A 15,296-nucleotide genomic window follows, 5' to 3' on the forward strand; every position below is an offset into this window, starting at 1 on the left:
CTATGCGACCTCGTTGATAATCAAAGATGGAGAACTAAGACAAGCAATTGCTTCGTATGGCGTAGTAATTTACAAATCACTCTGTATTGAGATGCCATAAACATGTGCTGCAGATTTTATGACTACCAAAACCATGTCTGAGTGCTTTGAAATCATGTGATTGATTAGCAAATCATTCTTGATTATTTGATTACTCTTATGAGAAGCATCCATCAATGAAGCTATAAGTGTAGCTAAACTCTGTTTTATTTTTGGGTGTTTCTGATTAGTTAGAAAACAAGACAAATGATGCTAAACAATGATAAAATGAAGATTATGAAGAGGGTTAAACTTAAACACAAACACTACTATTTATTATTTCAGGTAGTAAAAAGCTACATGAAGTAGTTACAGAAATAGTGCGATACAATTTCGTAGTAAAAAGCTACATGAAGTAGTTACAGAAATAGTGCGATACAATTTCCAGCACTCCTTGGACAGTCTTCAGGGTAATGTATAACCTGCAAAAAAGAGAATAAAGAGTGTTAATTTCAAATGAGAATGTAAAAAGCATCAATAAAAGTTGATTGAACTCGATAAACAGTGTCGATAAATTTTCCACAAACCTCCACACTTGTAGCCAACAGGACGATCAGGAATGTTACAACGTTTAGGAATAGTAAGAGCAACTTCTGGTTTCACTCCTGAAATCTTAGCAGTATTAGAAAGCATCACGGCACAGAGGCAGCTTGGGTTCTGACCTATACTCTTTACCTGACTGCAGCACTTAGAAGAAACTGCAGCATTCTCATCTTGTGCTGCTGCTGCACAAGGAGCCAGCTTCCAAGCCACAGTGTCTGGGTTGGATTTTCCACATTCACCAGCCCCATTAGCCCCATCGAACTGAGCGACACCCAGAATCACAAGAAAAGCTACAAGGCAAATGTTCTTCATTGCAGCTTCCATTTCTTCAATGCAATGCAGAAACACTAACCCAACTTGCTGATTTATACTACAACAAGCAACTGAAAAGTTACTTACACAGTTACACTATAAACCCACCAGACATATATAAGTGGAGGTAGCACTATGAAGGCGGTATGTTTTTTTATTGCAGCACGGCAGCACCTACTCCTTCAGGCAATGGATTATGATTACCTGGCAAATTAGGCCAATGAAAATTATCCATGGCTCAAGTGTTTGCCACACCATTCCATTACTTTTTGTCACATAATTATCAGCAGAGGCAAATTAAGGAGCAGCAGATAGCATAGCAGAAACCCATTTCAAACATCTCCCCAGCTACCTACTACTTCAATATTGTTTCTCGATCTGGAGTATAAACCCAATAGCTATAGCTGAAATCACTCTTACTCAATTACCTCCTACCTCAGCATTTAATTGTTTCTCTAGAGTACGTTATATTCCAAACCCAGAAGCCATAGCTCAAGTGAAACTTACTGAGAGCTGGAATAAGAACCGAAAGTTCAATTCTTATTACGATGTTAAGTATTGAACTGCCGCCAATCTTTAAATTTTATGAACCAACATTTGCACTATGATGACACCAATGACCAATCCCACTCCGCTCATATAAGACAGTGCTGGTGGGCCATTTCAGATACTGATGCTATTGCATCAGTGTCCAATCTGGGGGTGTTCTATCGTGCTCGAGTTCAATAGTCGGGAGCCGTTACATTAGTGCATTGTATTGAACTAACAATAATCGAGTAATCGCAAAAAAATATCATCACTTCATGTCGACGAATAGTACGTACCACTCATCCTAACATTCCATTAATTCCTACAGTTACAATCAAAATCAAAATAAAAATCAAATCTTCATTGATACACCACTCACATATCTAACTTAATTAGTCAACAAAACCATGAACAAACGAAAACCAAAATTCAATTTCCTCATCGAGTGAAAGCATAGAGAACAGTGACGACGTAGATGACGAGGCCCACGGGGACGAAGATGACGAGAGGAACGACGGCGGCGAGAGTGTGGTAGCTCCCGCAGGCGGGAGTGCCGAGCTTGATCTGGACGACGTTGACCAAGGCGAGCATGAGGAAGACGCAGCCGGAGACGGAGCCGACAGCGGAGACGAGCATCCCGGCGCGGAGGAGGGTGCTGTTGACGCGGGCGAGAATCTCGGCGGGGTGGTAGGAGGGGGTCCGGGTGAGGCGGATCCCCTGCTTGAGGGCGAGGGCGACGAGGCTGGAGAAGAGGAAGGAGGAGAAGGAGTACACGTGGAAGGCCACGAGGTCCTCGACGACGGAGGGGCCGGGGGTGCAGTAGGCGGAGTCTTCTTGCTCGATGAGGGTGTTCGAGGGGTCTCTGGGGTCCGATGAAAGGCCGATGAAGACGGCGAGGGTGAAGAGGGAGTTCACCGTCACGATGCCGTCAAGGGCCGTCATGTGGATGGCGGTTCCGACCGAGGGCATTTTGGGAAAGATGGGAATATTGGTAAACTTTTGCAGACTGCGAAATTTCTGGGACTTCTCAGTGTGATTGTTGGAATCAGCTGAGTGGGGGAAAGTGGCCACCAGACAACGTTTTAACGTTTTTTATTTCCAAAACTACGTCATGGCTTAGAATATAAACAAAATTAAAACGACCAAACGACGTCGTCCCTCTGGAAAAATGAGCAAAGACAACAACAAAAAAAGCGCCGTTGCCGGGGATCGAACCCGGGTCACCCGCGTGACAGGCGGGAATACTTACCACTATACTACAACGACCTTGTTGTTATAGTGGGTCTAAATATTTTTCTTTGTTCACTGTATTTGTTTTTTCTATTTGAAAAATAGCACACTATATATATATCGGGCACAAATTGCACTTTGGCTTAGGTTCCATATGCCTCTATTGTAGTCAAGTTTTCAAAATTTGTTTTTTTTGTTTTTTATCAGTTACTTGAATTACAAAGAGAATGAATAAGACATTTGAACAAGCAATCTCTTGTCAATATATTCCTTCTGCATAAATTAACAAACATTCTGATCTGATGTCTCTATTCTATCTCCTTTTAGCTACATTCAAATGCAAACCAGGGACTTAACAAACAGATTAAATTCCCCCCAACTTAAAATCATAAATACTTAGTTACACCAAGAGGGTAGTAGTAGAGGTTTTCTATCTTAAACTTCCTTTGCATCTCTAGTTCTATCATTTGTTTCCAACACTTTGACTCACATACTTCAAGAGACTGGTTTAGGAGGCAAAGCCTCAGCGGTCAAGTTGGCGCGATTTGGTCCCATTTTGGTGGGAAGAGTCCTTCTGACGATCCAAAGTTTCTGTGCCGTGTATGGAAACAGACCCTTCAACTGTGTTGCTACATATCCTTGGCTTTGTCTCGACACCAAGATAATTTGTCAAGACTTTTCTAACTCCAAAGCCGCGACGAGGAGGCTTGTCAACATTATTGTTGTTGTTGCTGCGGAGAAAAGGAGTCCTCTCTCCCCTTGCAGGGCTGATTAAAGGTGCAGGGGATAAGTTAGGATTTGTAGAAGCTCTTCTGAAAGGAGTGCTTGAGTGAGGCACCGAAAATGTGACTGGAACCTTCTTTCGAGAAATCACACTGACTGCAGTAACTGATGAGATTCTATCAGTCTGTTTAGCCAAGTCATCCACATACAGCAAGTCATCAATGCGAGCCACAATGTTAAACGCGAGGCTCTCCAGAACTCTTGAATAGCTCTCAAGAATGGATTTCCCAACATCCTGAAAGTTTTGAATGTTACCATTACAAGCTTATAAGGAGATAAACAAAATTAGAGGAAAAAGGACTTCAAAGTTATCTAACCTTGTTGTATTGAATCTTGCTGGTGTCCAAGGTAGTTTGTGTAAGACAAGGGAAACGCTGCTTCAATGAAAGCAGGAGGCTTTCAGCTCTTTCTGCCAGCAAAGCTCTCTTATCCACATCAATCACTAGGTCCTTGACCATTTCCCATGATGACTTTGTAGTGGAGCGGTTTGGAATAGTTTGGGATTTTGAGTTACCGTGACCTCTTCGACGCCAAACAAATATTGAGGCTTCAACACGGTTTGCAATCTCAAGAGCAACATGTTCACTGGACAGGTCAAGGCAATCAAGCAGAAACTCTGGCGAGAATTTATCTGATGTAATATATCGGTAGATTATATCCCCAAGGCAGGCCCTCCCATTCTGATCACATATCATGCCAAAACTCAATGTCAGATCATCCTTTCCAAAGATCCAGAAAACATCATGAAAAATTTTCTATCATTTGTAATCTTATAGCTGTGAAGAGCAGCACACAGTAACTCCTAAACTAATTTCTATATATCAGTATGACAGTATCACCTTTAAAAGTTATTACGAACAATTTTGTAACTTCTACTTAAGTTCAAAAAGACTACTAGTATTGAAATCAAGTGCATGTTGTGCATTCACTTCTTGAAAGTTAAAGCATATAAAGAAACAAAAGGTTTGGCAAATCTAAAAAGTGTTGGTTTTCAAACCTTAGGAAGAGTTTCCAAGTACGATTCTGGAACTTCCATGTCTGCTAAAGCAAGGCTATTGATAGCCATTGCAGCTTTTAGTATCTGATTTGTGCATTCCCTTGTGTGATGCAGCTGCTTTCTTGCACTTTCACTGAGACCATCAGATGCTACACGTGGTACAGGTAGCCACCACTTCTCCTCTTGCCGCTGGACTGTTTTGCGAAAAGAGGCTGAGCCATCGGCTTCTGGAGCTATAACTCCTTGATCAACATACCAGAACTCCGTATTGGCGAAACTATCTATTATATCCTAGATAAGGAAAAAAGGGCAGGTTAACTCAGAAAGTTCGTAAAATTGAAAACAGAACATAATGAAATAATCAAGGTTAGGACTCACAAGAAGCATATTGTCTAGCTTGCGCAGTGCTGGGAGATTCATAAAGATATCTGATCTGGGCGTGCAAGTCATGACCTACAGAATACACCAGCAATAAAAACAATAAATATTATGTTGAGGTTTGATGGTGGCCTTTTAAAGAAAAACAGCTGCAGAATTAGGCTCATAGAACACATGTCACACATTAAGTTATTCAAGTTTAAATGTAATTACTTTCCTATCTTTGCTAATAAAAAGGACACAGATTAAGCAAAATTCAGAGCAGAATTAAGACTGCAAAATTCAGAGCAGAATTAGGACTGTATAACAAGAATTTACCTCTAGCTTTTTTCCATCAGGAAATGTTTGCCAAGAGGGTATCAATTCCACAATATGATCACTAACGCAAATTAGCCATTCCATCTCTCGTTTCCACATCGATTTCTTTTCAGAAGGCAAGGGTTCCAATCTCCACAGTTGCCCAAAAATGGTAGCTTCGTATTGAACAAAATTTGAATCAATGAAAAAAATAAAATAAAATAAAGATTGATAATGGATTATACTGAATTTCAAATTTCAAGAATCTGGGAAAATGAACATACCACAAAGATTGGTAATGGCATTTGAAATAGCCATGGCTGTGCAAACCCCTTTACCAGACCCTGACATGTCTTCACCAAGCAACAATTTTGAAAATCTCTCTTTCATCATATCCATCTCTGAATTTACAAACACCCAAAAACAATTACAAAAAAGCACAAATAGGCATAGTTTCCAAATCCAAAAACAGATAATAATCACAAAAAATCCTACAACAAAGGAAATAGTTTCAAACATACTAAAGTTTCAAACTTTCACAATCCTATAGCAACCCAATTAAGCACAAGTCATGAAAACAGAATCCAACCTGCAATTTTGGCAGCCAAATCCTTATACTTTGAATCATCAACATGTTCCTTCTCCTCAGCTTCATCCAAATCAGCTAAAGCAGTTGAGGTTTTGCACAATTCAGCTTTCCTTATAGGCCAGCCCAACAGAGCCGGCGAGTTGGGCCCTTTTCTCTTCCCTTCCTCACTTGAAGTCTCTGAGCTCGATCTACTCGAGCTGCTCTCTCTCGACTCGGCACTGGAATCGGTCAGTGACTCGGTCCCAGCAGAAGACTTGAACCCACTACTTCTCTTTTTCTCACAACTCTCCCTTTTCTTCGATAAAGCTTCCATCTTTTCAACCTCAGAATAAGCTTGAACAACACAGGGAATGCAGAAGAGTTGAGCCAGTGTGTTTTAGCTCAGTTGCATTTGAAACTCTCAAGGGATTTGTGAGATGGGTTTTTAAAATCTGTAGTACGTGAACGTGTGGTGGTGTTAGATAGGAGAAACTGTACCATATGACTTTGTACTCACTCCTTTCTTGGAAAAATTTGAGTTTTGATGAAGGTAACTGTCAAAATGCCACATGCCATTGCCCAACGTCTCTTTTCTTTTTATCTCTCTCTCTCTCTCTCTCTCACCCTCTGAGTAGAGAATACGTTCAAAAAATTAATAAACTATTGGACCATTGTAGAAGAGAGAGTACGGATTTGTCAATTGTAATTACAAGACTACCCCTTAAATTGTATGAATTGAAAGGAACAGGTGGGTTAGGTTTGGATTTGAGATACTTGTTGCTTATCATCATGTTTTAAAAAACCAGTGGGGGGTTTTACGCTTCAAAAAAAAAAAACCAGTGGGGTTTTACACATTGAAGGTAGCCTGCCATTTTTAATCTGTTACTTTTCTTTTATGAATGAAACTTATTCTGATTAATGACCAAAATAATTCAAAACCAACCTCCAAAAATCAAATCATTCCGAAAGTGGCATGTCATTTGGTACCCGAATACCAAATCCTGAACTGTATTTAATCTCTGGATTTTTGCTTTCATTGGCGTAGTGATTATAATTTATGAGAACCATATATTATAGGTAGCAACCATAGACTAATTCACTAAGCCAGAAGGCAAATTTAATTGCTATTTAAGTTTCTGGATTTCTTTTAATGGCTAGAAATAGTGATGCCCATAGTTAAGACCTTTTATGAAGAATGTGAACCAGAAGATGTAATTTGGTGAGGGATTTGGAGCAATTATACAAGGCTATATTTGGGTGAAAACAGATGGAGGGCTATTTTGGTAATCTGGGTTTCCGTTGCAAAATTTGAATGTGATTCCAGATTCGATAGCCGTTTAAACTTTAAGGGGTGGTGTAGGTTCTGTTTCATGTGGGACGAAATGGTCCATCATCTACAGAAAGCACCTCGGAGAATGACTCTTTTACCTTATTCTATTCACCTCCTAAATTTCCTTTTGGACCTTTTTGCTTGAATTTTAGTGAAAAGTGAAAAAAAAAAAACCTACAAATTAAAAAGTGCACAAAATTTATTGAGCTTTAGTGTTGTTTGGACTTTGGTGTTGTTGTGGCATAAAGAAATTTTAAGTTTAAACGTTAGAATTTGGATCGGGTACGATTGAAGATCATGAATTTTTAAAATATATACTTCAAATACTTAGAGAATACTTATCAAATAACGAGTTGAAAATCGTGGACTTTTACATCTGGGAACAGTTGGTTATTGAGCTCTAAATCATCTTGGTGTGGGTGCCTTAGGCATAGATGAGTAAAATCATTCACATTTAAGATTTGGAGCTGCATTTGATTGGTTTACTCAAGTCCTCTAAACTAGGGTTATAAAAGGTTAGTCATTAGTGGAATGTTCATAGAATTCCTCTTTTATTTTAGGTTGAATTCCAACTCCCCAAATGTTGCCAACTTCCAAAAGGTCAAGTGGCCTAGAGGCAAAAGCCCCACAAGTTTATAATTTGGGGTGATTTTACTTGCATGGTGGAGTGGGAGCAGCAACAATTAGATGTCCAAAATTTCAAGATCCCAAGTCCCAGTTAAATAGAAAAATGAATGAAGAACAAAAGCATAAAACTTGACTTGTATATAGCCGTTTGTGACGGCGAAAGCAATAACTTACGAAATCCTTGACTTTGGTATGTGCATTGCTTTTCCAAAGTTTGTATTTTTAATCATTCACTTCTTCCCCCTTTTTCTATTCAACTTTGATGAGTATGACTATTGAACTAACATTTAGCTGTGGACTTCCCAGACATACTATCGTGCAAATAAGTGTTGATGGGATGCTTCATAGCTTGGTTTATGAAAGACTTTGAATTTTGAACAGGTTCATCTCTTTTGCAGATAGCTTTGTACAAGAATTTACTATAAATATAACATCATCTCCTAGTTTTGTTTGTAGAGATTGTATCTCGCTTGTTTATTTTAAATCACAAAATAGATCGGCCTCTACTAGATTATGGATCTGAAACACACCTTGTTCAACTCTACATGCGGGAGAATTTAAGACTTTGTAGACAAGGCTTGGAGCCTATTCCATTCAAATGCCCATAGGATAGAATAAATACATAGTATGGAGTAGTACACAGTACATGTGAGTAATGGGCGCGTCTTTGTCACAAGGAGACCCTTTATTCAAATTTAATGACACATAGAATTTGGGTGAAAGTGTGGAATTATTTATACCAATCTATCTTCTCACCACACCCATTTCCAAAGTGGCCAACAGACCATATGCCTCCTTTTATAGCCCATCAGCAAAGACAAATCTCATTGGGCTTTTCTCCCTCAGCCCACTTGATCAAGAGAAACCATGATACTGATAAGTGCTGTAAGTACTACAAAATCTTAAAACCGTTATGATCTATTTGGTAACTACATGCCATCATACTGTTATCCAATTTGAGTGTTGCTGATGTCTGATTGATTTTATTATGGTGATCAATCCGGATCTCTGCAACCCCTTATATGACCATGATGTTATAAACTTGGTGCCTCCATGTCTCTTAAAGATCATTCAAGTTTATGGAAGAAAAAACTTGGTTATTAGCCCCCGTGAAGTGTCTATTAATGTGTTTGTCTCGAACAAGTTAACCATTTCGCTCTTTTTGGCCCTTCAAGAAACAACTCTAACGATAAGAGTTTTGGAAGTACTACTTGATTATCAAAGCTTAGCTTCCCAACCGATCATGAGATTGCGACGTTGTTGTTACTTCGTTATCGTTTACATCTAGCTACCACGAATCCTTAAGTTGGTTTAGAAATCTGTACGTCACAGATGCAGAGCTACTCCTATATGGCTATATGCTAATGAAATTCATGCAATTGTTTAGTTGGTTTTCTAAATTTGTGGATTCCGCAGCTGAATTGGCTTAGTATCTGTAAAACAGTAATCTTAGAAGTAATGCAGGAAATTCTTAGAGGTCTGCTACATTTTCTTCATTCACTTCCCTCCTCTCTTTTTTGTTCAGCATTGACAAATATTGACGTTGCAATAGAAGAGTCCACAAATATACTTCATTTCAAACTCATTGATATCACTTTGAGCTCAATCTAGATCTTCAGTGTTTGAAAGATATAATTGTTGAATTGGGTTGTAGTTGGTTTTTCAGCTACCACATTTGTCTTCACATAAGTCAGGAGTTGTGTTGTGAGTAGCTGTGAAGGTAGTAGGTGCAACCATCACTGGATCACAAACCCAGAAATGAGAGGGACAAAAATACCCCTATGACTCGGCTTCTCATCCATAACCAATATATAATGGCTTGGACCAAAAACAGAAACAGAAGAATAGAACATTGAATTAGAATCTGAGTATTTTGTCACCAAGGATTCAATTAGCAGCGACACAATTCAGACAAGAATCTTCGAGGCAAAGGTCCCATTTCTCTGATTCAGCAAAGGTTCGGCTTTTATATGATTCCCAGAATCTCGATACAAATTATTATTATGTAAAATAATCTGAAAATATTACATAGGATCGTCTCCATGCTTGCTTTTGATGTCTTGGATCACAAAGTATTGATCTTTAATGCCTTTATTATTGATTATGCTATTTTATTTCATTCTTTGACATTGGTTGATTTAGATGCAAAAGTTGAGCTCTTTGTTCAATCTGTTGTTAATTTCTAATGTCGAAATTCAATCTATTGGATGCGAATTAGTAAGTTATATTGTAAACCATGATTTCCACATTAGATTATATGTATCTTGGCAAATGACTTGCATAATCGAATGTAGACATCTATCAAAACTTAGCTTCCAACAGTATCAATTGGATTAGAATCAAACTGGCCTAACTGAACCTCCTAAAGTCCTAAGTTGATTCATGCTTCATGCCCTGGAAACAGTAGTGATGTACAATTTCTTGATTAAGGCGTGTTTACCAGTAGGAGAAATTAGTCTTTTTCCTTATAATTGTTTAGTTCCGAAACCTTACATTTTCGCGTGTTATAACTGCAACAGGTTGTAGAGAATCATATACCCTAAAAACAGTTTGGGAGAAAGATATGACGGGCTAACTGAGTGAAACCACTTCGACTATTTAGAAGTTCGAGTGTTGTGGTGGAAAACCATAGCGAATTTGGTTAATCATGTGGCCTTCATATCTGCTGTTTAACAAGAGGGAAGATGTAGAAGCATCAGATGGTGAAAATTCTGATTTGGTAGAATCATACCCATTTGAACAGTCACCGAGAGATGGCAAATGCCGTCTTTCTGCCTTGCCATGCTCACACTTTGTTGAAGTGAGTGCTTGTGACCTATCCTTACCTTTCTTATTGATACTGTATATTCAATTTTTTTTTTTTTCATTTTGATGCTCTGATACAATATATGGATCCAAATTCAAAAGAAGACATTAAATTTGAAGTTAGTTTGAATATTTTTAGGTGTCTTGGTGCTTATAGGTCCCACACATAAACCAGCTATATTCTTGGGATTGTGGCCTCGCCTGCGTTCTGATGGTTTTTAGGACCGTTGGCATTGATAGCTGCGATATTCAGACATTGGCAGAGCTTTGTTGCACAAATAGGTGTTTCCTTGTTTACGAATTCAGATCTTTAATTCCTTCTGTTATATACTTTCTCCTGTAAACTCTAGTCTTTATAATTCGTTCGTGTTTCATGAATTAATGAGTTTGGAGATTAGTGACTATAGAAAGTTTAGAACACTGAAACCCTGCCTTGATCTATTGTGAACGTACTCAAGTTCAAGTTCTAGTGCCAGATAAAATTATTCGTTCCTAAAAGGTCTTTTGTTACAGAAGGACTTACTATATCCAATAGATTCCATTACAAAATGAATAACGTGAAATACTTCTCTTCTTTTCTCATTCCATGGCAGATGACTTTATATTATTACATCTTGTGTTGATCAAATAAATGAATATATGCTGTAAAGTTGTAATAAATGCTTGGAACTTTTTTGTTGCTAAATTTCTTAGGTTTATACTTTATGCATCAGTCAGCAGTCACATATTCAAGTGTTGCACTTAGGTTGATATTTAATGTAAGCTTATATGAAAAGTTTCTGATACATCTATCCTAATATCTTATTGCAGCATTTGGACTGTTGATCTAGCATATCTGTTACAAAAGTTCTCTATTAGTTTTTCCTACTACACAGTAACATTTGGAGCAAACCCAAACTATTCTGGCGAGACATTTTACAAGGTGATTACCTCTTATTCATATAGATAATAATTTGAATAACAGCATTTCTTGCTGGTGAGTGTGAAGTGTGACTAGGCTAAAATGGCTGTCTGCAAGTTCCAAAGTGCACTTCCTACTCTAATTGTCTATTCATTATAGATTTGTATATATCATATGACATGAGAAGCAAACTGCATATCAATATCTTTGTCTATTATGCTTTCCAGGCACTAGCTGAATGCATGAATGCAAATGCCACTTATTGTGTATCTGGAAATGAAAAGAAACTTAGAAAAATGTTACTTATTTTTATTTTTAAATGGTTTTGGATGTAAAGATGTTGTTTCACATGAACTTTGCTCATCTGTTATCATCCTGATAAAGTTTTGGGTTATTTATTCTGCAGGAGCAATTACCTAATGATTTGGTGCGAGTTGATACACTATTTCAAAAAGCACTGGAAGCTGGAATTAGGATAAAGGTATAATTGTTTTGGGGAAAATTAGTTAAAAAATTGCCCTCCTGTTAAATTCATTGTAGTACATTTGCAAAGAAAAGACAATTTGCAAAAAGGGAGTCTTCCTGAGGATGGGTTAGTTGGGGGCAGGGACTACAGTTTGATACTCAAGTATGACCGGGGAGATACATGCTATATTTCATAAAGTGTCACATCACATCTAAGGCTTGCATTATGGTGGTATTCTTTGTTTTTCTTTTGTATGACCTGAAGGCATTGGTTGTTTCATAAAGTGTTGCATCTCATCTTAGGCTTGCATCATGGTGGTATTCGTTTGTTTTCTTTTGTGTGACTTGAAGTTTATGTATTCCATTGGAGGTAATAAGGTGGTTGATTTTCTGCAAAAGGACCAAAAAAATAGAGCTTTGCATTTATCTTTTTCCAAAATCAAGACATCATTTTTATTTTCTTGGAGCAAGGCAATAAACCTTAGTTTTTACAGTGCAGGTCAGTCAGTCGAGAAGAAATTTGTTTCTTGATTCTCTGTGGGAAATACATTGCCATAGTACTGGTTGATCAGTATAAGTTGAGGTACAACTTTTGCATATGCTCATCTTTCATTTTCCCCCTTGATTGGCAAGTTTCCTCCTTTATTGTTTGCAATACATATGAGATATATGTCTCCTTCCTCTATGTTATTATGAATAGTTTATTAGCATTTCATTTGGCCATATTTCTTATGTACATCTCCATTTTTGTATCTTTCCTCCAAATTCTCCTTGTTTATGGTTGAGTTACAATTAGAGTATTTAATAGTGTGCTAATGTGAAATATTTCTGGAAAACTTGTGTCACAGCCCATCTAGTCAGGACAATGTTTTTATTTCAGACCGTTGTGGGAGCAACTCTGATTACACAGGTAGGACTATTTCTTTTGGATACACGGTTTCAGTAAGAATTTAAATCAAAGTTTCCTGCCAGTCAGTGTTGAGAGTTATGCCTTTGGTTTAGTACAGGCTAAATATATGGTTTGTGACAAGCTTAATGGTACTTTTGTTTTTATTTTTCTGATGAGAAAGAGAGAGCTTCATTGAGGCAATATACTGTAGATGTATCAGTGTATGAAAGGAAGTAAGAATAAGTTTGTCTTAGACTCTAGTGATACATTTAGTGAAATTTATTCTAGCATATATATCCCTGGAGATGTAAGATCTTTCTACACATTGTTCAAATGTAGTGGGACAGGTTGTAGACTACTTGGGTTCACAACGATGATAGCATGGCTTCTGGGCCTATGGGCCACTGTTTCATGTTAATGACTTTCCTAGAAAGGTAGTCGTACGCAGAAATTAGTTTTATCGTAAGATACCCCTCTAACATGATAACCTTCTTAGTACACAGCTTATAGTATAACAGTTATAGTTAACCATTTTCCTGCGAATTTTGGGTGCCTGGATGAATTGATTACAGAGTCATTTGTTCTCTTATATAGGTCATTATGTGATAATTTGTGGGTATGACACTGCTACGGATGAGTTTGAGATTAGAGATCCGGCCTGTTCAAGGTATTATCTTCGCTGCGACTCAATTTCTGTTGGTAAGAAAGACTAGTTGTTCATTATCATGTATCAACTCTATGACATTCCCTTTACTGGGTTTGAACATCAAACAAATATGAGTACTACCACAAGAAAATCACAATGAGCTAATCATAATCTGCAAATGTAACTTAGAGGCTGTGTTATGCTGGAATGTAGTTGATACTGCTGAAGAAGACAAATTGGATGGATATTTTTGTTACTGAACTGGCTTTGATTTCTCGTACCTATAGATAATAATTACATGTACCAGCATTAACACTTGGAACTCTTTTAGGCACTTTCTTGGATGCACATTTGAATTGTACTCCTACTATTCACATTACATCTTTTATTGGGTACCCAAGTTCATCTAGCTTATTGAAGTGTGTATTTGGATAAACTGTGCAGGAAACGTGAAAAAGTATCGTCAACATGCTTAGAAGCAGCCCGTAAATCCTTTGGTACTGATGAAGATCTTCTCTTGGTAATCCAAATAGGCCTCAACCATCTTTCACTTGCTCATTAGTTCTTAATTGCTAGGTGGTTGTTGGCATGACTACATAGATATCTATGCATTCATCTCTTGTGAAGTTTTTATCTGACATTATCCAGGAACAGAAAGAATGGAAAATGGAGAAAATTATCTGTGCTGGGAGTTGAAGCTTATCCCGATTAATAAATTTTGTCTGGATTTGCTTGCAGATCTCTTTGAGGAAGAGTAGGAAGCCAGATAGCCCCTCAATACAACTTTCTCGGAATGATAATATTAATTCCTGACATGTATTATTGGTCGAGAAGAAAAGCATATATCACAGGTTCTTCGTGTACAGCATGTCTTACAAAGCAGAGAATTATTTGTCTGTTGATAAATATCCCATTATGGACCAGCCGATTTGTGACGCTTGCACAGCAATTATACATACCAATTAATTGTATGCCATGTAACTTGTATCAACTTTATACCATCTCCAGCGACAGATTCTTAAAGCTCCATAAATTAAGATCACATGATCTTTCCTGGTTTGCTGTCATTCCTCAAGTTCATTTGGATTTAATCTCCAGTCAGTACACTTTAACCGTTTTAGCCATCTTCTTTCAATCTTCCTAGTTTTTTCCAACTCCAACTCTTGCATGCAAGATGTTATTGTTTCAGTTGAGAAAGCAACTAAATTTTCAGACTGATATATACTTGTGGCCCAATTCTTCTTATCTGAGATTTCCGGGGTAAAAGCGAACCATGAAAATTGGGTCCTCGGCCTTTCAAGTATATTCACACGAAATACCTACCGACTACCGTTGTATAAATTTGGGCAAAGTAGGAATATGAGGGTTTGAGACGGTTGTCTCATTTAGCTGCACATCGTATCCAACCGACAATTTAGAGAAGTTGACAGCCTAACTTACCAGTACCTAAGCGACATGCATGCAAATCATGTAGCCATCGTTTTCTTCCATGTAACTTCATCTTATGGTTCATGCTCTCCTCGTCAGAATTGTAAATGTTTCTTTAAACGATCTTGGTTCTGGACTTCGTTTTCATGGAGACTTCGTGCCACCATGTGTGGTTTTGGACCTAATTAACTAAATGCATTAATGCTCTGCTGTAAATATGTTTCAAGTGCCGACATTGGAAGAAGACACACACATGCACGTGTGCGCACGTATATGTATTTTGTAATATACCAAATTCCCAAGGTGGGTTTTAGACTTTTAGTCCTTGTCTCGGCCTCTCGGGGTAGTCTTTCTCCACAATTGAGGCACCACTTCCATGTCTGCGTCTTAATAAAACCCTAAAAAACCCTAATCTAAAACAAACACTACCCTATAAACTATAAACAATGGAAGATCGAGTTGGCTATGGTCAAAGCCTCAAAGGAGGGTTC

At 37.9% G+C, this 15,296-nt stretch overlaps 4 protein-coding genes and 1 non-coding gene across 8 annotated transcripts; 1 reads left to right on the top strand and 4 right to left on the bottom strand.

The window, feature by feature from the left end:
- Positions 1-325: 325 nt before the first annotated feature.
- Positions 326-974, bottom strand: LOC112179481 (non-specific lipid-transfer protein). Its single transcript, XM_024317902.2, has 2 exons — positions 606-974; positions 326-500 (listed from the first exon to the last, which is right to left on the bottom strand). Exons 1-2 carry the CDS (start codon positions 943-945, stop codon positions 484-486), a joined length of 357 nt encoding a protein of 118 aa, XP_024173670.1. The 5' UTR covers positions 946-974; the 3' UTR covers positions 326-483.
- A 776-nt stretch (positions 975-1,750) lies between these two features.
- Positions 1,751-2,712, bottom strand: LOC112181640. Its single transcript, XM_024320015.2, has one exon. It carries the CDS (start codon positions 2,428-2,430, stop codon positions 1,900-1,902), a length of 531 nt encoding a protein of 176 aa, XP_024175783.1. The 5' UTR covers positions 2,431-2,712; the 3' UTR covers positions 1,751-1,899.
- TRNAD-GUC lies at positions 2,656-2,727 on the bottom strand. Its single transcript has one exon. It is a non-coding gene; the product is annotated as a tRNA-Asp (tRNA).
- A 316-nt stretch (positions 2,728-3,043) lies between these two features.
- On the bottom strand, positions 3,044-6,306 carry LOC112175752 (rop guanine nucleotide exchange factor 5). The gene is made up of 7 exons (XM_024313491.2): positions 5,736-6,306; positions 5,431-5,547; positions 5,168-5,322; positions 4,850-4,924; positions 4,472-4,762; positions 3,792-4,154; positions 3,044-3,709 (listed from the first exon to the last, which is right to left on the bottom strand). Exons 1-7 carry the CDS (start codon positions 6,046-6,048, stop codon positions 3,215-3,217), a joined length of 1,809 nt encoding a protein of 602 aa, XP_024169259.1. The 5' UTR covers positions 6,049-6,306; the 3' UTR covers positions 3,044-3,214.
- Positions 6,307-9,478: 3,172 nt separating this feature from the next.
- Positions 9,479-14,444, top strand: LOC112170609 (guanylyl cyclase 1). Of its 4 annotated transcripts, XR_002925302.2 has the most exons (11): positions 9,479-9,628; positions 10,191-10,471; positions 10,634-10,758; positions 11,287-11,398; positions 11,784-11,858; positions 12,337-12,425; positions 12,691-12,752; positions 12,913-12,964; positions 13,071-13,165; positions 13,326-13,398; positions 13,822-13,890. XR_002925302.2 is itself a non-coding variant. In XM_024308160.1 (10 exons), exons 2-10 carry the CDS (start codon positions 10,319-10,321, stop codon positions 14,188-14,190), a joined length of 840 nt encoding a protein of 279 aa, XP_024163928.1. In that variant the 5' UTR covers positions 9,479-9,628; positions 10,191-10,318; the 3' UTR covers positions 14,191-14,444. The 4 variants fall into 4 exon arrangements, 3 of the variants coding, with proteins under 3 accessions (XP_024163928.1, XP_024165930.1, XP_024166623.1); XM_024308160.1 differs by lacking the exons at positions 12,913-12,964; positions 13,071-13,165 and adding an exon at positions 14,116-14,444 and having other exon boundaries at positions 13,822-13,897; XM_024310162.1 differs by lacking the exons at positions 9,479-9,628; positions 12,913-12,964; positions 13,071-13,165 and adding an exon at positions 14,116-14,444 and having other exon boundaries at positions 10,331-10,471; positions 10,616-10,758; positions 13,822-13,897.
- Positions 14,445-15,296: the final 852 nt, after the last annotated feature.

The sequence above is a fragment of the Rosa chinensis genome, chromosome 1, assembly GCF_002994745.2.
Source record: "Rosa chinensis cultivar Old Blush chromosome 1, RchiOBHm-V2, whole genome shotgun sequence".
NCBI classification, from domain to species: Eukaryota; Viridiplantae; Streptophyta; class Magnoliopsida; order Rosales; family Rosaceae; genus Rosa; species Rosa chinensis.

What these genes read in the sequence shown, in the direction of transcription:
- LOC112179481 (XM_024317902.2), bottom strand. Translation starts at nt 945, where the DNA reads ATGGAAGCTGCAATGAAGAACATTTGCCTTGTAGCTTTTCTTGTGATT.
- LOC112181640 (XM_024320015.2), bottom strand. Translation starts at nt 2,430, where the DNA reads ATGCCCTCGGTCGGAACCGCCATCCACATGACGGCCCTTGACGGCATC.
- LOC112175752 (XM_024313491.2), bottom strand. Translation starts at nt 6,048, where the DNA reads ATGGAAGCTTTATCGAAGAAAAGGGAGAGTTGTGAGAAAAAGAGAAGT. An exon ending in TTTGGCTGCCAAAATTGCAG is followed by an intron (nt 5,548 to 5,735) that starts GTTGGATTCTGT and finishes TTGTAAATTCAG; the next exon opens with AGATGGATATGATGAAAGAG. An exon ending in GCAAGATTCAATACAACAAG is followed by an intron (nt 3,710 to 3,791) that starts GTTAGATAACTT and finishes CAAAACTTTCAG; the next exon opens with GATGTTGGGAAATCCATTCT.
- LOC112170609 (XM_024308160.1), top strand. Translation starts at nt 10,319, where the DNA reads ATGTGGCCTTCATATCTGCTGTTTAACAAGAGGGAAGATGTAGAAGCA. An exon ending in CTGGCGAGACATTTTACAAG is followed by an intron (nt 11,399 to 11,783) that starts GTGATTACCTCT and finishes TTTATTCTGCAG; the next exon opens with GAGCAATTACCTAATGATTT. An exon ending in CTGATGAAGATCTTCTCTTG is followed by an intron (nt 13,898 to 14,115) that starts GTAATCCAAATA and finishes ATTTGCTTGCAG; the next exon opens with ATCTCTTTGAGGAAGAGTAG.